Source organism: Coregonus lavaretus (genome assembly GCF_964263955.1).
Source record: "Coregonus lavaretus genome assembly, chromosome: 21".
In the NCBI taxonomy this organism is placed as follows: domain Eukaryota; kingdom Metazoa; phylum Chordata; class Actinopteri; order Salmoniformes; family Salmonidae; genus Coregonus; species Coregonus lavaretus.
Window position 1 is genome coordinate 16999764 of NC_140008.1, and position 24636 is coordinate 17024399.

Consider the following 24636-nt stretch of genomic DNA (forward strand, 5'->3'; position numbering starts at 1 on the left):
AAATCCCAGAACCACACGGGGGGACCTAGTGAATGACCTGCAGAGAGCTGGGACCAAAGTAACAAAGCCTACCATCAGTAACACACAACGCCGCCAGGGACTCAAATCCTGCAGTGGCAGACGTGTCCCCCTGCTTAAGCCAGTACATGTCCAGGCCCGTCTGAAGTTTGCTAGAGTGCATTTGGATGATCCAGAAGAGGATTGGGAGAATGTCATATGGTCAGATGAAACCAAAATAGAACTTTTTGGTAAAAACTCAACTCGTCTTGTTTGGAGGACAAAGAGAGCTGAGTTGCATCCAAAGAACACCATACCTACTGTGAAACATGGGGGTGGAAACATCATGCTTTGGGGCTGTTTTTCTGCAAAGGGACCAGGACGACTGATCCATGTAAAGGAAAGAATGAATGGGGCCATTGCTCCCACAGTTGATTTCTTCAAACCAAGCTGCTTACCTATTGCAGATTCAGTCTTCCCAGCCTGGTGCAGGTCTACAATTTTGTTTCTGGTGTCCTTTGACAGCTCTTTGGTCTTGGCCATAGTGGAGTTTGGAGTGTGACTGTTTGAGGTTGTGGACAGGTGTCTTTTATACTGATAACAAGTTCAAACAGGTGCCATTAATACAGGTAACAAGTGGCGGACAGAGGAGCCTCTTAAAGAAGAAGATACAGGTCTGTGAGAGCCAGAAATCTTGCATGTTTGTAGGTGACCAAATACTTATTTTCCACCATAATTTGCAAATAAATTCATTAAAAATCCTACAATGTGATTTTCTGGAGAAAAAAAATCTCAATTTGTCTGTCATAGTTGACGTGTACCTATGATGAAAATTACAGGCCTCTCTCATCTTCTTAAGTGGGAGAACTTGCACAATTGGTGGCTGACTAAATACTTTTTTCCCCCACTGTATGTTACTCCTTGGCAGCGTTATCAGAAAGAACAGCATTGATTTTCACTACTATGCAGACAATACACAACATTACATTTCTGTGTCACCAGAGGATTTTAGCTCCACGGATAAATTATTAGACTGTATTAGTGATTTAAATACTTGGATGGCTCACAACTTCCTCCAGCTAAATCAAGACAAGCCCGAGGTACTTATTGTTGGAGCCAAAGCACAGAGAGAGAATCTGGCCGCACATTTTAATTCATGGGCAATAAAGATAAAACACCAGGTTAAAAACCTTGGTGTCATTTTAGATTCTGAACTCAATTTCAAATCACACATTAGGAACGTGACCAAAATAGCTTTTTACCACCTGAGGAACATTGCCAAGGTATGGCTGTTTCTCTCTGTAATGCTCTCCTGTCTGGTCTACCCAAGAAAGCCATTGGTCAACTGACCAAGACCAGACGGAGAGCACACATTACACCGGTTTTAAGGTCTCTGCACTGGCTGCCTGTGAGTTTTAGAATACATTTTAAGATTCTTCTATTGGTTTTTAAATCAATCCACGATTGTGCACTCCAATACATGTCAGACATGGTAGGTCCCTCAGATTCTCTATCACTGGCCTTTTAACTATCCCAAAGCCTAGGACCAAGAGGCATGGAGAGGCAGCCTTTAGTTACTATGCCCCCAGCCCCTGGAATGGCCTGCCAGAGAACCTGAGGGGGCCGAAACTGTAGAGATATTTAAAAGAGATCTTAAAACACACCTTTTCAGCTTTGCTTTTCCTTAGGGTGCTTTTTAGTCATTCAGTTTGTGTTATTCTTTTATTTTTTATCCTCTTGTTTGTTGTGTAGTAAATATTTCAGTTTTTCTTTTCATAGATTTTTATTAGTTTTTTCCTGTGAAGCACATTGCGTTGCATTCCATGTCTGAAATGTGCTGTATAAATAAAGATTGATTTGATAATGTAACCTCTCACACTACACCTCAGTGTTAGCTCCAAATCCAATGGTCTTGATGCTGCACATACAAGCCTTCTCCAGGTTGAAAAAGTATTGGAGACAAACTGAAGTCTATAAATGAAGTACTGCTTCCCCCTAGAGGATTCTGTGTTAACTACTGTACTGCTGTCATCTCTACATGCCATGATGTTGCTTCTTTACAATGGTAAGTAAGCACATAATATTGATCAAGGACAGGTGCGACAAGATACAATGGAAAGAAAACATACATTCCACATACATTTGACTTTTCTATCTAGAAAATATGCTCCAATGATTCATGTCTACAGGCTAAATATAAACTTCCTGCACAATTATTATGGGAAAATCATATTTAGTAATGGGGCAGGAAACGCACTACATTCACCAGTAAAACAAATTATGACATTGGGAAATTAAAGTACCAGGAATGATGTGTAATTTAGAGCTATATGGGAACAGCTATAGAACATGACCTTTATGTTTTCTGTGTATTCAGTAAAATCTCAGGTCAGGACTGATCAGGGGGAGAAATCATGATGTTTGGCCTCTGTATTTAACATTTGTAATTTTTCACAAATTGTCCCCAAAACTCAATTCCGCTTAATTAATGTATCTGTGGTATGTGGGCTTGAAATTCTATACAATAACAATGTGCAACAACTGGCTCAGAATGACCCAAAATAAGGATTTTAAATAATTTTATTGAAATAAAGATCAATTTCAGTCCCAGTCCCTTATGGTTTCAAAAAGTGGGCTTTGGGTTTAAGCGCCAACATCCCGACTCTTCTCCAAAGCCATCTCTTTAACAAAACAGCAGCATTTGTAATCATATGAAAACGTATACAACAGGTCATTTGGCACATTCAATTCATACCATGGTGTTCTGTTCTGGCAATTCATACTTAAACACAACTAGCTCCATATCTGAGCAAATGCATTTAACATCTTCATTGATGAAGAGAATGGAGTCAAAGGTGATTTGACCGCAAGAGAAAAGTATACAGTAATCATATCAGAATGTCTCTATAAAACAACTCACAATGAGAGTATGAGACCAGTGATAAATTGCTTCTTATTTAAAGAGCTCCACATTACTGGGCGATGCCAAGAATGGATTCTGGTCACAAAACATTCACAAGACCCCAACATTCTCTTTCCAGAGGCAATCTGTCAGCCCCAGTAATCAGCATTGTGACGAATGAATCTCTGAGCGTCGGCCATGATGTGTAGTGTTTGGTTTTCATGTGTGATGATACAGTAAACTTACATGGAAACATCTGAGCAGAGGCATGTAGATCCCCTTTGAAGTGAATAAGAGCCCCACTCTGATCCTAACCAAAGGCTTGATTACATTTTATAGGGCAATACTGTTGAAAATGACATGTTCAAAATAAATCAACAATTACTGTGAAACGGATTATGCCATTTGGTCAATTCCTGGGAGAGCATCTTGTTTTGGTATTAATGCTGGTCTTACAGTTTCCATATTGAGGTTTAAATCGGGGCTTTGCATGTCCTTCGGCAGCTGTTTCAAGTAAAGATACAAATACTGGTCATTGTAAGACATTCATAAAGCATGCACTGATGGACAAAGTGAAAGTCTCATTTGGACAAAACCCAGGTAAGAGTAATATTTGCAAAAAAAGTGCAGATTTTTCATATTCACATAAAATGGTCAATATCAGAAATGCATTAGATGACTAGACCAAACTTGACTTAAGTGATTGAGAGCTCAGTGACAAACAGTTTCCAAAACATTACAGCTTTTCTGATCATTTCAGGTGTTTTCAGGACACGTTAAAGAGCTGTAATACTTTAGCCTGGCAGATACACAAGAAGAAGAATTTAGTCATCCACTCCACTTGGAAGATGTGAGGCTGGTCCTGGGTTAACATTCATCTTGACAATCACGTTGATGAACAAACACTAGAGGTTGGAAATAAAAAACGCTTGTTTAAGAGCAAATAGTTTACATGGATTAAAAGGGAATTTAAACTACCAATATATTCCACTACACTGAACAGAGAGAAAAGTTACAATAGTAAATGTTGCTGCGTGGGGTATACCAATATCTTCCAATTTATGATTAAACAGACTACATTATGTCAAAGAAGCTGATTATTCCATCTTCCCTGTTTGCATTAGGTGATACAATTTAGGAGGAGAGTGGGTCTTGCAAATTACTGACAGTGAACTGGCTTCTCAACAATTGTGTAGGGAAGCTGAAAACAACCTTGCCCCACAGCAGATGGGCATAGCCAAGTACCATCACTAACTATACGAAAAAACTATAATTACAGTTTTCCACAAAAATACTTTCCCAGCTTGTGTTAACCCTTTATATCATTAAGCTCCTATCATCTGAGGCTGCAGCTGCTCTTGCATGATGTCCTTCTGAACAAGATGTAAGAAAAGCCAAACAGAGGCACCTGAGCCTGACTGGAGATTTTATAGCGTTGTCTTTATTAATTGATGGGGATAGTTGTATCTCTTTAAAAAGAAACAAATTATGAACAGCAACAGATGGACAATTTGATGGCAGCTTTTGCATAAAATACTGGCTGACATTCAAGATGAAGACAAAAACAAGAGACACTGCTGTGTAGTACTGATTGAGGAGTGTAAAATTATAACATAACTTGTTACCCCTATGTAAGTCCAAAAAGAAAAAAATAAATTAAAAAAGAAAACATAGTAAAATAGTTCAACATCAGAACCTTCCATTTCAATATATGGGAAAAAACGTGATATCACATAATCCATTTTTTTTTTCTCTCAAACTATTTGCATTTGGCTTAAGATCTGCCGACTCCATTTCAGTGTTACCACCACCCCCCAGTCTACAAACCAGGAAAGGCTGTTTGGAGATCTCCAAAGAATGTGGATTTTCCATTTCTACTCTGAGAAATCTCTGTGCACTAACGTGGGACTGAGAGTATGAGAAACACCCCACAAAGCTTTTCCGGATGCAGTGTAGCTACACAGAGATCTGGCCAAACATGCCACAGTCTTAAAAAAAGAAAAAATATAATGTGGTCTGCTTTGTCCTCACTAGTGCTTTTGGCCCCAATGAGGGGAATACTCCCTTCATGGCATCTTTAACAAGTACTTTTAGAGCAAGCAGAATCCAGTTTCTCTTTCTCTGTCTGGTTTCCAGAGAGAAAGAGAAAACAATGTCAAACTAGTGCCAGTTATGAAGTTGCTGATGATCATACTCTGCTATAAGTTTCTTTATATGTGCCAGTTTGTTGTGTAGATATTCACAGCGGTTCTTCTCTTGGCTATAGTTTCGATTCGTCTGTGAGGGAAAGAAAAACAATCAGTATTTGTTGAAAAATGACCTGAGCAGCTTTATGAGAAAAATATGATCCCAGATGCAAAGCTTACCTTTTTTATTTTACGATACTCTTGGAGTATCTGATTGTGGATTGTCTGTAAAAGAAAAGTCAAAATGACAAAACAATTAACAAAATTTTTATCCTGAAGCTGAACATTAGAACAAAAAGAACTCAGGACAGCACCATAGCGCAGCTGAAGTGCTTAGGCAGAACAGTAGTCAGCATGCTCCAGGGGGCGTACCTTGTACTGGTCTGTGCCTTGTTGGAGCTGCTTGAGCTCAGTGTCCAGCACAGTGAACTGTCGAGTGATGCCCTCTATCCGAGCGTGGAGGCCCCGGTACTCACTGTACTCAGTATTAAAGTCATTCTTGTAGGTCTGACGCTGCTCGGAAGACCCAATCACAGTATACTTCCTGTTCAGAGGAAAAAGAACACAGAACTAAGAAAGAGGAGTGATTCAATTGCGCACTTTCCATGTCGTCAGAATTGGTTACTGGAAACAAAGTCATTTCATTATACATGTTTGTGGTTTTGTAAGAGGAAGGAAGCGCTTACGATAAATAGTCTGCCATCTCAGTCGATGACGAAGGAACACTGGTGTTGTTGCACATTCCATTGAGATCTGAAAGGAAGCACAAGGTGACTTTGTAAGATAGCCTTGAAAACCTTTCTCCATTGAAGCCGATCCATGAAGACTCACTATTCATTATCACTTACATCAGTCAGAGCTTCCAATCACAAGAACGCAGACTGCAGTAATCTAGGTATAGCGTTCATACATACATTTTATCAATTCATTTCAATTGGGACAAATCAGATGTGTGAAATATAAGGATGAGTATGTGTTGTCTTTCCATTGTGCAAAATGTCTGATGAATTACCTGGTTTAAAATTCATGAGCTGAAATCATGCTTAGCAGTAGAGGTCCCCAATTTTTCCAATCGGTCACCTAATTTAACTGAGTACCAATGTGATGACTACAAACAATGACTATAGATCTCTATACTATGACAACTCACCTGTGCTCCTGTGTGGAATACTGCTGCTCTTCAGGTTGTCAGGGCAGGAGGTGATGATGTCACAGGCCTTTCTTGGTTCAGGAACTCGCTCCTCGACTACCTTCCTCTCCTTTTCTCTTTCCCTCTCCCTTCCTCTCTCCTTGGACTTTTCCTTGTCTTTGTGTTTTTTGGACTTCTTCTTGGACTTGCCGTGCAGGGAGGGCGAGGAGCTCTTGCCTCGGGGACCGTCGAGGCCCGTGTGTCTGGGGGACGAGGGGCCCAGGCTTGGTACGGACAGTGCTGCAGGCCCAGAGAAGACGGGTGGCTGGCTCAGCCTCTCGGCCACGGCTGCCTCCTGGCCCTCACAGTCCCGGCCATTGTGGCTGGAGTCGTTGCTGACGTCGGAGAGTGGGTCGAAAGGCCGGGGGATGTCCAGCAGGGGGAGCTGGGAGCTGGACGTCACACCGTCTCCCACTGACGCAACCACGGCCCCGCTCACCTCCTTCCCATTAGAGGAACTCAGCTTGCCATTTATTGGTCCTGCTGCCTTGTTGGCAAGGTGTGATATCCTGGGCTTTTTGTTGGCCAGTGGATCGATGAAATCCGCAGCCGGCCGTTTCTGGCAGAAACAGAGTTTGAGGCACAAAATAAAACTGGGAATGTGGACTCATTTCCCCTCTAAGGATTCTGAGAAAAACTATGAGCTATAGTTTCTATTAATGACACATCAAGATAAAGAATATATACAAAAATCCTGAGAATTAACTTATGGAAATGAGCAAAAATGAAGTTAATGTGTTGTGCTGGTGTGAAGCAGAGAAGGTCAGAGTGAAAGGGAACTCAGCTACACTGGGTGTATGATGACTGTGTCCTTTCCACACAATGCATGGTATTGTATTACTAGCAGACTTCAATTGACCCTGCATACACTAACAACTTTAGAAGTGGCTGACCTAATCACAGTGGAGCAGGAGGTCCTTGGTTCTGAAATAACACTAGGCCCAGTTTGAAGCCCTGTGGACCTGCACGGCTCCTTAACCTGTTTAGTTTGGCAGAACTCCTCGAACGTCTCTCACTAAGCCAGACTGGCCACATACACAACTGCTCCGCTGTGGGTTTCTGTTTACAGCTAGTGTTCCAAAACTTCCTATTTTCAACACCACTGCGCGTTTGTGTGTGTACGAAGGAGGGGGAGACTGGAGTGTGTATTTTCTAATGTGTAAGGGAGGGAACAGAAGGGAAAGGACATGAGGTGTCTGAGGTGAAAACCCAGAGGGGAAGGAGCTAATAATAAAATCTACAGTAACTCCACAGATAGAACAATGAGATAGATATTTCACTGGATGTATAAATGCTCCTTGCTTGTTCTGCCCACTATGACTAATTTGTTCCCATTGGAAATGACAAGCTGTGGTCCATCTTGGTTTAGTTATAAACATCTTTGGCAACTCCTCCTAATGGGCCCACAAACAGTGGAAGGCCCTGTGAGGACGCTTTGTGAGGAGGAGGTGGAGAAGAATAAGGGGGCGGAGGCGCGTGTAGCTCAGTTGGTAGAGCACGACGCTTGCAACGCCAGGGTTGTGGGTTCGATTCCCACGGGGGACCAGTATGAGAAAAAAGTATGAAAATGTATACACTCACTACTGTAAGTCGCTCTGGATAAGAGCATCTGCTAAATGACTGAAATGTAAGAGGAGAAGAAAGTGGAGGAAGAAGAGGAGGAAGAAGAGGAGGCTCACCTGCAACGGGGAGCTGCTGGCCAGCTCTTTGGGAGGGCTCACTGGGAGTGGGACCTCAGCTGGAGGTGGCGGAGCCACTGTGGTGGTGGTCATGCTCGGAGTCTGACTTTGGGCCTGACTCATTTTCCTAAAACAAAGCAGGTCACAGAAGCCGAGTCACCATACAGAGAGACATAAATAATACATTGCTGAGAGCACAAAATTCAGACATTCATTATTTGGGGAAAAACGTCCAGAGTTTGGGTTAAATCTACTGCTGAAGTAGGTCGAGGCACATTGGGCCATACTTGCGAACATTAGAAAAATGTTAAGTTAAAACTTTCTCCGTCTCAAAATGCGCATCAATCAATTAAAATCATCAACATAGTTGGACTTGATCAAACGCTACATGTTAACTGTTCCCATTACATAACCTGGCACATTTAATTAACCCTATGCTAACCTGAGCAGGTGGCAGTGATTATTTCCTGTAACAAATTCTCCATCAGCCTATTAAAGATCTTATTTTATCACCAACCAATGGCATTTCTTAAAATAGGTCAAATTGACCACCAGCAGGATATTTTAAACCTCCAGATTAAAGTGTAGAGTGACAATATAGCATGATGCATTCTTAACTAGGCTACTAGCTACTAACGTTAAACAAAATTAAAAAGGCAAGTTTTCACATATAGGCCTATGACAAAATCCCATGTTTTTGCTAATCCGTTTAACACACATCCATGTGCTTTTGCAGAAAAAAGATAAAGGTCTATACAACATTTAAGTTTACTGCACATCGGAAGAAAAAAAAAGTAGAAGAGCCTTACGGCCTTTTCAAATAGCTGTCATGTACAGTGCCTTGCAAAAGTATTCATCCCCCTTGGCGTTTTTCCTATTTTGTTGCATTACAACCTGTAATTTAAATTGAATTTTTTTGATTTCATGTAATGGACATAAACAACATAGTCCAAATTGGTGAAGTGAAAAACTTGCTTCAAAAAATTAAAAAATTAAAATACCGGAAAAGTGGTGCGTGCATATGTATTCACCCCCTTTACTATGAAGCCCCTAAATAAGATATGGTGCAACCAATTACCTTCAGAAGTCACATAATTAGTTAAATAAAGTCTACCTGTGTGCAATATAAGTGTCACATGATCTCATATATAATATAATATATATATATATATATACACATACACTGCTCAAAAAAATAAAGGGAACACTTAAACAACACAATGTAACTCCAAGTCAATCACTTCTGTGAAATCAAACTGTCCACTTAGGAAGCAACACTGATTGACAATACATTTCACATGCTGTTGTGCAAATGGAATAGACAACAGGTGGAAATTATAGGCAATTAGCAAGACACCCCCAATAAAGAAGTGGTTCTGCAGGTGGTGACCACAGACCACTTCTCAGTTCCTATGCTTCCTGGCTGATGTTTTGGTCACTTTTGAATGCTGGCGGTGCTTTCACTCTAGTGGTAGCATGAGACGGAGTCTACAACCCACACAAGTGGCTCAGGTAGTGCAGCTCATCCAGGATGGCACATCAATGCGAGCTGTGGCAAGAAGGTTTGCTGTGTCTGTCAGCGTAGTGTCCAGAGCATGGAGGCGCTACCAGGAGACAGGCCAGTACACCAGGAGACGTGGAGGAGGCCGTAGGAGGGCAACAACCCAGCAGCAGGACCGCTACCTCCGCCTTTGTGCAAGGAGGAGCACTGCCAGAGCCCTGCAAAATGACCTCCAGCAGGCCACAAATGTGCATGTGTCTGCTCAAACGGTCAGAAACAGACTCCATGAGGGTGGTATGAGGGCCCGACGTCCACAGGTGGGGGTTGTGCTTACAGCCCAACACCGTGCAGGACGTTTGGCATTTTCCAGAGAACACCAAGATTGGCAAATTCGCCACTGGCCCCTGTGCTCTTCACAGATGAAAGCAGGTTCACACTGAGCACATGTGACAGACGTGACAGTCTGGAGACGCGGTGGAGAACGTTCTGCTGCCTGCAACATCCTCCAGCATGACCGGTTTGGCGGTGGGTCAGTCATGGTGTGGGGTGGCATTTCTTTGGGGGCCGCACAGCCCTCCATGTGCTCGCCAGAGGTAGCCTGACTGCCATTAGGTACCGAGATGAGATCCTCAGATCCCTTGTGAGACCATATGCTGGTGCGGTTGGCCCTGGGTTCCTCCTAATACAAGACAATGCTAGACCTCATGTGGCTGGAGTGTGTCAGCAGTTCCTGCAAGAGGAAGGCATTGATGCTATGGACTGGCCCGCCCGTTCCCCAGACCTGAATCCAATTGAGCACATCTGGGACATCATGTCTCGCTCCATCCACCAACGCCACGTTGCACCACAGACTGTCCAGGAGTTGGCGGATGCTTTAGTCCAGGTCTGGGAGGAGATCCCTCAAGAGACCATCCGCCACCTCATCAGGAGCATGCCCAGGCGTTGTAGGGAGGTCATACAGGCACGTGGAGGCCACACACACTACTGAGCCTCATTTTGACTTGTTTTAAGGACATTACATCAAAGTTGGATCAGCCTGTAGTGTGGTTTTCCACTTTAATTTTGAGGGTGACTCCAAATCCAGACCTCCATAGGTTGATACATTTTTGTGTGATTTTGTTGTCAGCACATTCAACTATGTAAAGATAAAAGTATTTAATAAGATTATTTCATTCATTCAGATCTAGGATGTGTTGTTTAAGTGTTCCCTTTATTTTTTTGAGCAGTGTATATATACACACACACACCTGTTCTGAAAGACCCCAGAGTCTGCAACACCACTAAGCAAGGGGCACCACTAAGCAAGGGGCACCACTAAGCAAGGGGAACCACTAAGCAAGGGGAACCACTAAGCAAGGGGCACCATGAAGACCAAGTTGTGGAGAAGTACAGATCAGGGTTGGGTTATAAAAAAATATCAGAAACTTTGAACATCCCACGGAGTACCATTAAATCCATTATTAAAAATGGAAATAATATGGCACCACAACAAACCTGCCAAGAGAGGGCCGCCCACCAAAACTCACGGACGAGGCAACATTAATCAGAGAGGCAACAAAGAGACCAAAGATAACCCCGAAGGAGCTGCAAAGCTCCACAGCGGAGATTGGAGTATCTGTCCATAGGACCACTTTAAGCAGTACACTCCACAGAGCTAGGCTTTACGGAAGAGTGGCCAGAAAAAAGCCATTGCTTAAAGAAGAAAATAAGCAAACATGTTTGGTATTCGCCAAAAGGCACGTGGGAGACTCCCCAAACATATGGAAGAAGGTACTCTGGTCAGATGAGACTAAAATTGAGCGTTTTGGCCATCAAGGAAAACGCTATGTCTGGAGCAAACCCAACACCTCTCATCACCCCAAGAACACCATCATGTTTTTCCCAGGGAATGGGAAACTGGTCAGAATTGAAGGAATGATGGATGGCGCTAAATACAGGGAAATTCTTGAGGGAAACTTGTTTCAGTCTTCCAGAGATTTGAGACTGGGACAGAGGTTCACCTTCCAGCAGGACAATGACCCTAAGCATACTGCTAAAGCAACACTTGAGTGGTTTAAGGGGAAACATTTAAATGTCTTGGAATGGCCTAGTCAAAGCCAAGACCTTAATCCAATTGAGAATCTGTGGTATGACTTAAAGATTGCTGTACTCCAGCGGAACCCATCCAACTTGAAGGATCTGGAGCGGTTTTGCCTTGAAGAATGGGCAAAAGTCCCAGTGGCTAGATGTGCCAAGCTTAGAGACATACCCCAAGAAACTTGCAGCTGTAATTGCTGCAAAAGGTGGCTCTACAAAGTATTGGGGGGGGGGGGTTATCCTTTGTCTTATCTCTTGTTTGTTTCACAAAAAAAAAGATTTTGCATCTTCAAAGTCGTAGGCATGTTGTGTAAATCAAATGATACAAACCCCCAAAAATCCATTTGAATTCCAGGTTGTAAGGCAACAAAATAGGAAAAATGCCAAGGGGGTGAATACTTTTGCAAGCCACTGTACCATCATCATCGCATCCTGGTGATACACACTGCCAAAGAGGTTGACTAAAAAGACAGTACACATTAAAAGGAAAAATCCAACAAAAACACTGTACATTAAAGGAATGTGTGGTTAAATAACACTAATATGTAAGAACAATATGTTTGGTGAACAAATGTTTCATTTTGGCATTATAATAAAGTTGGTAGCAACATGGAAAATCATTGTGGAAACCTATTGCAGCTCAAGTCGATTACAAAACAATCCACAATGCAATGCTCTCTCTATGGGCTGGCTGGCTAGTTAGGTAGCTAGCTAGCAAATGTAGCTACACACAATAATACCAAAGACAATATCAGCATGTAAAGTAGCTAGTTAGTGCAATTTGTTTAGGCGATTGTACAGCTATCAATTTAGAAGTCCACACTCTCACCATGTTCAACCTGCAGATAGATGTGCCTCACAGAGTGGAGTCCAACATTCGCAACAGCAGATATACTTTTGAAGAGATGGGAAATGTTGCCCATGCTACGCAGGGTTGGCAAAAAATTATGTCTGCTACAATTTCCACTCAGAACCTGCCCAACCGGCCTGAAAACTAGCCCATTTGTTTTTCCCAGCAAGAGAGGAGTTGCCATATGAATACAATAAACCCTTTTTTGACAACGTTACCAAGCCAATTAAAAAATAATATCGTAACTTGTAACGACGTTAGAAAAGCAAAATATAGTTTTTCTCAAAAGAATAATTACTGCGAGCTATGACATTAAGTAATAAAGGAATTTGAATATGTCGCAGAAGAAAATAATTTGCCCTTATTAAACTCGCCAGATCATTTTCCATCAATGGATGTCGCTTTAACTCGTTTGACTGCTATGTTTAAGCAATAAGGCACAAGGGGGTATGGTATATGGCCAATATACCATGGCCATGGGCTGTTCTTAAGCATGACGCAACACAGAGTGCATGGATACAGCCGTTATCCGTTACCACAAACCCCTGGGGTGCCTTATTGCTATTATAAACTGGTTACCAACATAATTAGAACAGTAAAAAGTAATGTTTTGTCATACCTGTGGTATATGGTCTGATATACCACGGCTTTCAGCCAATCAGCATTCAGGGCTCAAACCAGATTTATAATTGTAAATAAATTCCCTTTGCGCATATGCATAACTATAGATAAAGCCGACAAGAGAGTTTGAGTGATGAAAGTTGGACAGAGGATCTTGAAATCTCTGAGCAAGAAACACTTGATGAACATGAAAAAAAACTAATGCTAGGCGATTTTCTGGCAATTGTGCTGTTATTACATGCCAGATGTTAAGACTACAAACCATTATAAAATGGCCCATTTGCAAGATTGACTTGTCATTTCAATAGGCATAGGCTACAGACTAAAATCTGGGTTTATGATTGTAATTCAACTTTGCCATTGTTTGCTTGGATAAAGGCAGGTAGCCTACAGCCCCTGATAGGCCTACATCTAATTTCAGATAGTCTACAGTAGCCTAGACAAGATGTAGGCAAGATGTAAACTGAACGATTTAGCAGCTTGCTTAGTTCAAATTAACAGACACATTTATTAAACATTAATAGCGAGGCGATTGAGGTAGGAAGTGCTTGTTTCCCCCAATACCCTGCTGGAATAGGCTACTGAGAATGGGCTCTTAATTTAAAAATCTGTGAATTAAATATTAATAATATATATATATGAAGTGAAAAAGCTTGTCAACAACAGCCAGTATTTAAATGTTTTAACTTGTAGCCTAATCTGACTAATGTTACGTCAATCTAATGTGTTCTAACAACTGATCGGCAATTGCGATAGAGCTTTGATAGCTTCCAATTTAATTAACTAAACATGTCCACGAATAATTGCATCATAAGACAAGGCTACAACAACAATAAACTGAAGTTATAGGCTATTTATTAAATTGTTTTGCCAGCTTCAGGTAGGCTACACAAGTGGCACAAATTGATTTGCAATGACTCCAGTGATATCGTCATTTCAATATATTTATTGTATCAAATGGTAGCCCACAATGGCATATAAATTAATAGGCTACTTGATGGCCAACAGAGGCACATTTCTACTCGGGCAGCACCCGAGACCCAAGAATTGAGGATGCGTAAAACCCTTCGCTTTATATTGTTTTCCATAAGCAAAGTCGACATTAGAATGAACTGAATTTAGCGAAATTTTTGAATGCGTTCTAGAGCGCCTAAAGTCGTTTTCCTGTGCTTTGTCGACTTATTTCTTGATGTGCATCAGTTCTAGAGTGTTAATATGGTTTTATGGAAATGTATTGGGAAATAGGTGTCTCCATAATGACAACGTGAACGCGATTGGTCGACAGTCTGCTGGGTGGGGCGTTATACGTTCCTTCATTCATTGAATTCCTATCTCCTTTCTATAATATCTCTGGCAACGGCACCATGCAATGCACCTTGGAATAAAGAGGCAGACACATAGGAAAAACATGCTAGATCCTGCGTTACATTTCAAATTTCCAGAGGTAGGAATATCGCAAAAATATGATCAATGGCTCATTCGAGAATTATGGCATCGGCCAGTATTGAAATTTGACATGTATGATAGACGTTTTCGCGATCTACAAATCGTATTCCTATTAACTTTCAGTGTTGTGAAAGAGACTTCATCACAGTGCTACAGCCGGACGGATTTGTGCCTGCTTGAACGCCAATAACGCAGATACACATGAAAACATTAAATGACCCAGGGAATCGATACATCAGAGATGCACAAAAACAACATTCAAAATGGGTGAACCTTTCCTTTATCCGTGGGTTTGAACCCTACCCTCACGTCAAAACATTTTTGTTAAGGAAAACACTGTTCACTGCTGGTCCTCGATTCAAACAGCGCATATGAGACGAAGTGGATGATTAGAATTACGCATATTAAATATTGTACATGTAAGTGTTGCCTACATGTTTATGTACTATAGCAGCGATGATTATTTATGTAACAGTGCCAGTAGCCAATGTGTCGGCCTGCAAGAGGGAGTTCAACAAGAACATCCTCATTAAATGTATTCGTAACCTTCATTTACAATATTTTGGCTCCACTTCTCTTCTCAACACAATAAATGTAATTCTACATTTTAAAGGGGGGGAAAATTAATGTGATATTCAAACCCTTGCCATAATCTGCGACAATTACGTGGAGATAGGCACTACACAGAGAGCTATTTGAACAAGTGTTGGATCACATCCAAGTACGTCAACGAGTTTAATTGGCTGATATGGAATTTGAATCAGATATAATCACTGCCAGCTGTGCAGGTTAGCACAGAGCTAAGTCTGCCAGGTTATCTGAGGGGAACAGCTAACATATAGCGTGTGATCACGAGCAACTACTTTGACGGTTTTAATTGGCTGATGCGCATTTTGAGATGGAGAAAAAGTTTAAACAAACCTTCTCTAATGTTCACAAGTAGAGCCCCATTGAGTTGGCAAGTCTGCAATGAAACTAGTGCTAGGTGGTTGTCTTAATGCATAGCGCCAACTCCAAGTTTAACTCTATTCCCTGTTCCAATGGACCTGTGACATATTGGCACATGACCGCATTAAGGTGGCCTTGCACTACATTCTGTTATTTCCCTCATCTCAATGCCATTTAGTCTCAGACAGATGCAAATAAAACAGACCTGGTTTAACACAAGTCAGACATCATAAACAGATCTCTGACAAAGCCTTGGGTGAGATGCTAAGTTGCAGCTGAATAAAAAGAGTATACAAAGGGTGTGTAATGTGTACATAAACAGAATATTATTTGTGTATGTTGGTAGAGGAGTGTTGACAGTAGGGGGCAGTGGGATACACGGGGAAATCTCCAAACCCCCGAGAGAGAGAGAGAGAAGGAGAGACAGAGAGATATGGTTAGAGCAGACTAGGGGAAAGGCTGGCTGCAGTGCTGTGGTCAAGTCGCAACTGAAGCCTAGCAAGCCCAGGCCTGGACCTTGGACCAGTGCCACCTCAAACATGGATCAGCATGTGCTGGAACAGTGTTGCATCACAGGCCTTCAGATCATTTTGCTGCACTACTCTTGCGTGACTACGGCTGGTGTTTAAACTTTAGGGGAGGGAGGGTGGTCAGCTCATAAGGTAGCCAAGCTCAAAGTCCAGTCCAGAAATCGGTATAAATATATTATTTTGGGATAACTTCCACAGAAACATTTAATAATTGAGAGTGTGAAATATTCCCTGCTATACTGAGTCCAACAACTTTGGGTCAACTCAGTAAACCCAGCTAAGCGCCTGTTCTAAATTTAGCTGGGATGTGCATTTCCTTACTGCCCCAGATCTTGAGAAACCAGCTTTTTCCACTGGGTCCCACCAAGAAAAAAAGACAGCTAGTCCTGTCAAAAAAACAGGGCCGAGGGAAAACTGAGGGCAGGGATCCACACAGAGAGAGCAGTGCCTGGTTTCAGACTACAATCTACTATTCCTGAGCATATTTGGAATTCTATGGAAGTTTGTTTAAACCAACACACAAAGCTGAGGTGATAAACTTCAGAAACCAATGTGGGGATGATTCCATTATTTACATTTACATTTTAGTCATTTAGCAGACGCTCTTATCCAGAGCGACTTACAGTTAGTGAATACATCTTTTTTTTTTTTTTTTATACTGGCCCCCCGTGGGAATCGAACCCACAACCCTGGCGTTGCAAACGCCATGCTCTATCAACTGAGCTACATCCCTGCCGGCCATTCCCTCCCCTACCCTGGACGACGCTGGGCCAATTGTGCGCCGCCCATGAGTCTCCCGGTCGCGGCCGGCTGCGACAGAGCCTGGATTCGAACCAGGATCTCTAGTGGCACAGTTAGACCACTGCGCCACTCAGGAGTACCATTATTGCTGGTTTATGCCGCTGGCAGTTGTTGACGTGGCGCTACACACAAAAGCATTGGTTTAATATGTGATGTGATATAGTAATAAAGCACCACCTAGCACATACCGAACAAGGATCCTCTTCAGAAGTTGCTGGTCTCCCTCAGTGTAGCCTGGCCAGTCCTTCTGAATGTCCTTAAACAAAGAGTCCTTCAATGTGAAGGTGTTGTCTCTCCCATTTAGGTTAGCCACCTAGAGACAAGTGACAGCAATCAGTGCATTACATTAATGCCATGATGCAGTATTCTAGAAGAATGCATTTCCTAAGCCTATTCTCAAAAAATGCACCATTAATACCCTGCACCACTGGCAGTGACTGACCTGTTTGCAGTGGGCTTCAGTGCTGGCTAGGACTTACCTGTAACCACAGGCTAAGCCCTGGCTCTAAGTGTCTTGGAGGCTTGGGTCCTGTAGGAGGCTTGGGTCCTGTGACTAATTTATCTGTTGTAGGACACTGAGCTCAGAAGGACCCTCGGTCTGCCAAGACCCAATATACCCAACCTGCTGTGAGAGGCATTATACCTTATGAGCATGGGTGTTATAAGAGGGGTGGCACCGGCCTGAAAGATGATTGGCCACCCTTTGTGCCCCCCCCATTCTCATTGGGTCAGAGCGCTGTCAATCTGGCTCAGATTGGAGAGAAAATACAGCATGTTTGTTCTGGCAGTTTAGTGGGCTGGCTTTGGGACCAATGTTCTCTCTAATTATTTTCGGCACCGAGCAAATTTCAGGTCTGCTGAGCGCAAACTTGTACGTTGTGAAAATTCAGTGGAACTTCAATCGTGTGTTCACTGTGAACACAGAGGATGTACCCACTCTGTTAGTTTTAACTAAGGCTGTCCCCGACTAAAAATCGATTGGTCTAAATTTTCAAACGTGTATTTTTCCATATATAAACACATCCTATGTGTTTAAATCAAATCAACTATATGCACTGAGCTTGTCTGACATTTTAAGCGAACTGTTCAATGAAATAATTAAGACACAAAAATGACTAGAGGGAGTCCGACCGCAATTGACTTGATTGTGCCGGGCCTGGCTCAGACTTGCAGCGCTGTGTTAAAAAAAAAAAAAAAGACAGCGAGTGACTGACTAGCACTCTCTCTCCTCCTTGCTGCAGCAACCACCACAGAACATCACATTGTGTATCGCGCTGTCTGTGTTGCTGAAGCTGCAACATAATTACAGCCATTTCTGACTGAAAAGTTGTTACCGAAATCCCTCATTTGTTTAGGAAAAACATTCCCTATTCCCTCAACCCTTGCGCTCTTTACGTGACACAGGTATGCATCATATGCATGTGACCAATAGGGCCTGACCTAGGCCAATAGCATATCATAATCACAATTAATAAATTGATTATAACAAACTCTGAACACATAACAGCAAATCGGATGCATAGGACGTAACAAATAAACTCGAAACTGGGGAATGTTTACTGGTTGCTCAGGAGGTAAACGGGAAGTCAGATGTGTGGAATAAATTTGACTAGTTGTGGAAAATACTGGAGATCAAGACAAAGGAGGAGCAAGTGCTGTGTCATATTATGTGTGCCAAACAGGTGCTGTTAGATTACAACACAACTTTTCAGACCGGTCAGAACAATGTAAAAACTAAGCGTACCAGAGTCCGTTGTAACATTTTTTAGTTTTTTTTTGTAAGAACTTTATTACAGCAAAGACTAAAAACAGTCACATTAATTCGTGAATGCAATTTCCGAAATGGAACGGTTTAGGCCTATTTATTATTCACTAATTATTCAATGGTTGCTTTGTCATTTTATTTTAAAACAAACGCTTGATTGCATTTCTAATCATGAATGAATCAAGAATTAACTAATAAATGATTGATTGATACAGTAGCCTATATAAGTATTGAAATATAGGGTAAGTTACAGTATTAAGACTAAACAGGATGCGCTCTTAGGCCTACAGCTTGATGGTGGTTATACAAGGCTGCTATACTAAGCTACTTTTTGCTACTTGCTCGACTAAAGAAATCTCGGTCGACCAACAGCCTATCGACCAAATAATCGACTAAATGGATCATAATGTAGGCCTACCAGAGTGGCCTACCATAAAAAACTGAGAAAATCTATCCCATAACATTTTAACATGGAAATAGGTGTTCTATCCTTCAGCCTACATTAATAGTGTTCAATGTAGGCCTGCATTCCAAGAGACTTTTGAAAAAACATGCAGGGTTTGACATTAACCTGTTCATCCACTTGTCCTTCAGACAAGGAGGTGACTGAAAATATTGTATTGCGTTTGATGCAAGAAAAAACTTTATTCACATATCATCATCATCACCACTACTACAGAGAATCAGACAAAAATGTATGCTACCCTCCGCGTATTGGCTACTTAGTTTATTCAAGCCTGTCTGAAAATACAACACTGCCCCTTTAAGACATAAAAAAGCTCTTTACCTGACTCGCTTTTCAAAGATGTCTAGAAATGTGCTCGTTGGAAGGTTCCACTCCTGCATTGCTGACCATAAATGAGCTATAACTGGGCTAATAACTCCATAACTAGCAAAGAATATGAACAAATGTGCACACGTGGCTACATGGAGCTCTCGCAAGGATCTCAAAACAAGTGCATCTACTCCTGACCGCTCGTGCCTGTCACTGCAATAGAATCCTACTCCGATGCGCTCTGCAAAATCTCCTGCATAGTTAGTTTTGCATACGAAGTCTTGCATTAGGGTTGGGTGAAAATGCTACACCAAATATTGCGATATCATCGTTTTGCGCCGTTAATGACTAGATCATTCCAGACTGTGCAATTGTTGTGCTTATTTACGATGTAGTGGCATTCTCATTAAATAATCTTAGCATGGTGAAAAAACCATCTTACATAGTTTGTTTTGTTTCGGTATGTTGCATTGAAAGTGGATACTTTTAAATTGATTAGATTACAATTCCCACAGAGGGAAACGTTGATAGTACTGTTTACTAACGTGGAAAAATGAGTGAAGTTCAATCGCGTTCTTCTCTGCGAGGGCTGATTTTTTCAAACGTATAAATGAATTATAGATACACCCCTTGACTCTTGATGAATATGAGCTTAGTTCAACTGTCGTACCCAATCAGAACACAAAATATAAGCTTATTTTAACCCCAATGTTTATAAACGTAAATGTAAACAAACACTGTGTAGCCTCAAAACATGGTTAAAACTATCATTTTGATTTCATGAATGGGCAGTCCTTGCATCCATAGCTCTGTCTATGAATTTGAGAGTGGTTACATTTCTCCAGGCCCATCCATCAGCTTTTTAGCAAACCAAACGGCGGGGAGCCCACTTTGTTATTGTTTCAATTGCGGATTCTAGCTTTAAAACTTTTAAATTGTATAGAAATGCAGTATATCAGCTTCAGGGGGGGATCCTTGGAGGGGGAGTTACCACTGAACATGTACCTAACTTCAATATTTTCCCTGTTCATTTTCAAATGGATTTATTTGAATAAATTAGGGCAGATACAAATTAACAATACATCGTAGTTTAAGCCAATTTTCAACGCTATTTGTGATACAATTTGCTGATTTCCCATGGCCACCCATGACTGGTTCTTGGTCCCCCCTTGGCCACCCCATAAAAACAAATCCTAGAAACGCCCCTGCCTACGAGTGTGACTGACTTGACTAACCTGTTGCAGGAGGCTGTCAAGAGAGTCTTTGTCGAAGGGCAAGAGGCCGTCCTTCTGCAGGCGTAGGATGAGCTCTGGCTTCCTGTAGGGCTTGAGGGCCAGCAGGTGGGTGAGGCGCTCCCTCAGGGGCCTCTGCTGCGCCGTGCTCTTCTTCCCCGTGCTGCTGGAGATGATGACTGGCCGCGAAGTCCGCCGCGACGGAGCGATGTCAGACAGTCCAGGCGCTGGTTTCCGGATCTGCACCTTCTTACCTGAGAATTTTTTTTTTAAAGCAACATTGTTGTGTGTCAGAAAGGTTGAGCCTTTGTGACTTATAACCATGAGATGTTGGGGTTGTAATGAGGAGTTCTAGGGCCGTGTGAAGTTCTCTTCAACAGAGAAAAGCAAACACCCCCCTAACAGAGAAAAGCAAACACACTCCTATCAGGGTGAACTTCATGAATGAACCAGTTGTCTTTAAAGTCACCACAGTACAAATATTTGAACAAGCTGCTTCCTTGTAAATCAGACACCTGTGAACCTGTGATGGTGTTTCTGTGGTGACTGGGCAGTTAGTTGGTTCTTTGGTTTGGTTCTGAGTCAGAGACATAACTGTGTGAAGCTCTGAGCACCTAACCATCCGGCCAGCCCATAGGGCCTCACACAGGGAACCATGAGCATGCAATTATCCCTACGCTGTGAGCTCAGCCATTTTCACCAGAATTAAGGTAATGTGTAAACAGTAATGTTGAAGGGCCTTACCCACGTATCTCCCCCCAGGCTTGATGACGATAGCACCCCTGCTGCGGGTCTCCTCCTCTGCCTGAGCCATGCTTTGCCTGGCCTTCTGGTAGGAGTCGTCCGTGGCACACACAGTGATCTTGTCCTGGATCCCACCCAGGCAGTCCAGCTGAATGCTCCCTTCACTGGGACAACAGAGGAGGAGACGGTTACACAGAAACAGAGACTAACAGGTCAACTCACTCCCACGCTTTGGGAGATTCTCTTAGCTTCCCTAAAAAAGGTACAAACCTTCAACTTTATAGTAGCTGCATCCAAATGACATTAGCTGACAGTTTGAGGAACATGTAACGAAAACACACTTAATCATTGCTTTTATTGCCTATAAAAAAAGACTAGTGAGGAAGTTCATTCAGTATAATATTTTTAATGTAACAATTTTCTGCCTTAGCCTTGCCTCATGCTGCCCAAAGCACCTTCCCGTGCTAATACTCATGACATACCACTGCCTTGACTAGACAATTTGATTGTCTAGTCAACTGTGGATTCCCACATTATCAAACCAATGTTGCATCAAATCCTATTCTTTCCTGGTTTTCCCTGCCTTTGATTCCTCCTCACTTTGATGACGGTTTGGCAGGGGATGAAATGGAGTTGGCAGCTCTCAGTGGCTCTGCCTCTGGTTTATAGTGGAATTAGAGGCTCATGAGGATCCAGGGCGATGAGTGAACTCCAGCCGACCCAGTCTCTCATTAGAAATGGTTGAGGACATGATGGGTGTTAAAAAACGAGATAGTCAGAGCCGGGACTCAGTTCCTCTTCTTCCACCTCAATACGCAGACATCTGGCCCAATTCAATTAATTTGCTCAACATTTGTCTTTGATCAGACTGGGAGGCAAATAGGACAGAGAGCACACTTGAGAGCAGATGGCACTCACTCTGCACCAAAGCCTGTGATCAGGAAGTCCTCCTCCAAAACATCTTTCAGAACTCTCCTAATCCAGTTCAGCTCTTAACCATATTAACAAACTCCTCCGTTTGCAAACAAAAAGTCACTCATAAATTTAGCCTGTCCAAATATACATTTTTCAAACCTACTGACAGAGTGGAATCATGGTAGCTTAATTCCAAAACAGAATTCATATGAAATAAACAGTGTCAACTGTGTTTGCATGCATTAATGCTTATTATGCGCGTATGTGAGTGATGCATGTGTCGTATGTCAAAGAGAGGATGAGGACAGTGCCTCTGTGCTCACTCACCTGGTGATGTACTGCTGAATGCAGTCGAAGCTGCCCTGTGGGTTGTCTCTACCCACATTGGACAAGTAGAAAGTAAACGTCCGCAGCTCATTCGGATTTTCCGACCGTGGTATTGAGATTTTCTGTGGACGGAGGAGAAATGTATAAATCAATGGCCGACATTCTTCCCGAGAGTGCATTTAAATGATCAATATAGGAACGGTCATCCATAATCTGTTCCATTCAATACGTCCAGCAGCTGATGTGACAGATTTAGAGAACAAATCTAACAGTGTTGTCTGCTGAACATGTCACTCGGGTGCCCTTCCAGATACAGTAAAACCACTCACCGCCACCCTGTAATTTATTAGCAATATAGTGGACTGTGCACACTAACATGTCGGTGAGGAATACTAGGCCTCTATTAGTAGAATAGGGATTCATGTAAGCTCTAGAAATTAAACCTCAAATCTACAATGTTGTTTGAATCCCTCGGAGCATGCCCCAGGCCCATCAGGTGTTCTGACAGTGAATAAAGTTGTATAGCCAACAACAGCATTACAACAGTAAACCCACCTCACCACCCTGTAACTAATGAGCAACATACATGTAACTGCCAGAAAATAAAGGAAACCAACAAAGTGTCAGTAGGGCGTTGGGCCACCACAAGTGAGAACAGCTTCATTGCGCCTTGGCATAGATTCTACTCTGTCTGGAACTCTATTGGAGGGATGCGACACCATTCTTCCACAACAAATTCCATCATTTGGTGTTTTGTTGATGGTGGTGGAAAATGCTGTCTCAGGCGCCGCTCCAGATCAGGTGACTGAGACACACACACTCTTTAAACCCCCTATGCTCCTTTGAAGACCCCTATTTCAAAGTCACTGAGATCTCTTCTTCTATGGGCAACTGGGCATTTTTATACATCACCCTAAGCATGATGGGATGTTAAGTACTTAATTAACTCAGGAACCACACCTGTGTGGAAGCACCTGCTTTCAATATACTTTGTATCCCTCAATTACTCAAGTGTTTCCTTTATTTTGGCAGTTACCTGTATGTGTACTGTAAAAACAAAATGTACAGTATAGGTAGTTGTCTATCAGGCCTGCATGGTGGCGATGTGGGAGGATGATGAGTAACAGGGTGAGGCTTGAGGCTAAGAGACAGACTGAATGACTGAGCTAGGCTAGCCCACAAGTCCCCCCTGTTCCGTCACATTCTGCTGGTTTAACTGGTAATGTAAGTAAATGTAACACAGGTAGCTAATTGTTACCCATAGGTATTTATGAAGTAGTCACGCCTCCTTAGCCATAATTGCTCTACTGCTCCCACGTTACAGGTGTTGCTTCTAGGCAAACTTGGGAATGAGTGAAATTACAGCCTAGACTACTGCCCAGCGCTGAGGCCCAAAGGCCTCAATCACAGGGGCCCGATTCCAATATCCCTAGACAGGTGTTGTTGAGCTTTCAGAGTTCAGTTTTCAGTAAAACACCCCGTAATCTTCTTCGAGCAACAGTGAGTAGGCTAAACTGGCAGTGAGAGGATCGAGAAATGAAGACCGATTTTAAAGCCATACGCCTCCCTGTCCTACATTGGAAAACAAATGCTAGAATTTGGGCTTGGACTCCCATGAGAGGAAGGAAATGCTAAACCAATGCCTGATGGGGTAGCTGGGTATGTGAGCAAGCCTGACTCGTCTAACAGGAGTGGAGCTCCGAGCTTGAGAGAAGGGCAGAGTGCTGGCTGGGGTAGAGCGAGACAGGGCCAGGGGAGAGGGCTGTGTTGTTGGGAGTTCTGAGCAGGCTGACCCCTGGCCTGGTCTGTTGGCTCCCTGCAGTTGATATACTCAAAGGCTGCTATCTCGGTCTCGCTCCCTCTCGCTAGCAGCCTAGCTCGGTTTCCCAAGGTCCTAACACGTGTGGAGCCTGCAGGTGGCCAACTATAAATAAACACTGGGGTCTCGGTTACGTGAGACGCTCAGCCTCAGCTCCAGTACAAACCTGCCTTTTATACTCCACATGAAGAGAACTAGCCTTTCATAGTGCAGAGTTTTCAACCCATTGCCTTGTGTGTTTATACGAAACTCTGAATGGGATTAGACCCATTTTCGTAATGTCCAACTGAAGCAGCCTGGATATTACAATAATCTTACTTTATAAGAAGAAAA

At 42.5% G+C, this 24636-nt stretch overlaps 2 protein-coding genes across 2 annotated transcripts in view; one reads left to right on the forward strand and one right to left on the reverse strand.

Annotated features, from left to right (window-relative positions):
* The window catches only part of LOC311149299 (uncharacterized protein), a 176407-nt gene that overhangs the window by 108413 nt on the left and 43358 nt on the right, over positions 1-24636 (forward strand). The gene's annotated exons all lie outside the window — the stretch shown is intronic.
* ell (elongation factor RNA polymerase II) overlaps positions 2560-24636 on the reverse strand; it is a 46887-nt gene continuing 24810 nt past the window's right edge. The window contains exons 3-12 of the mRNA XM_084186426.1: positions 22485-22606; positions 21243-21406; positions 20502-20752; positions 16915-17039; positions 7954-8080; positions 6236-6833; positions 5772-5838; positions 5458-5629; positions 5266-5310; positions 2560-5176 (exon numbers count right to left, since the gene is read on the reverse strand). Of these exons, the coding sequence (XP_084042552.1) occupies positions 5060-5176; positions 5266-5310; positions 5458-5629; positions 5772-5838; positions 6236-6833; positions 7954-8080; positions 16915-17039; positions 20502-20752; positions 21243-21406; positions 22485-22606 (1788 nt within the window). The 3' untranslated portion in view covers positions 2560-5059. The remainder of the gene's footprint in view (positions 5177-5265; positions 5311-5457; positions 5630-5771; positions 5839-6235; positions 6834-7953; positions 8081-16914; positions 17040-20501; positions 20753-21242; positions 21407-22484; positions 22607-24636) is intronic.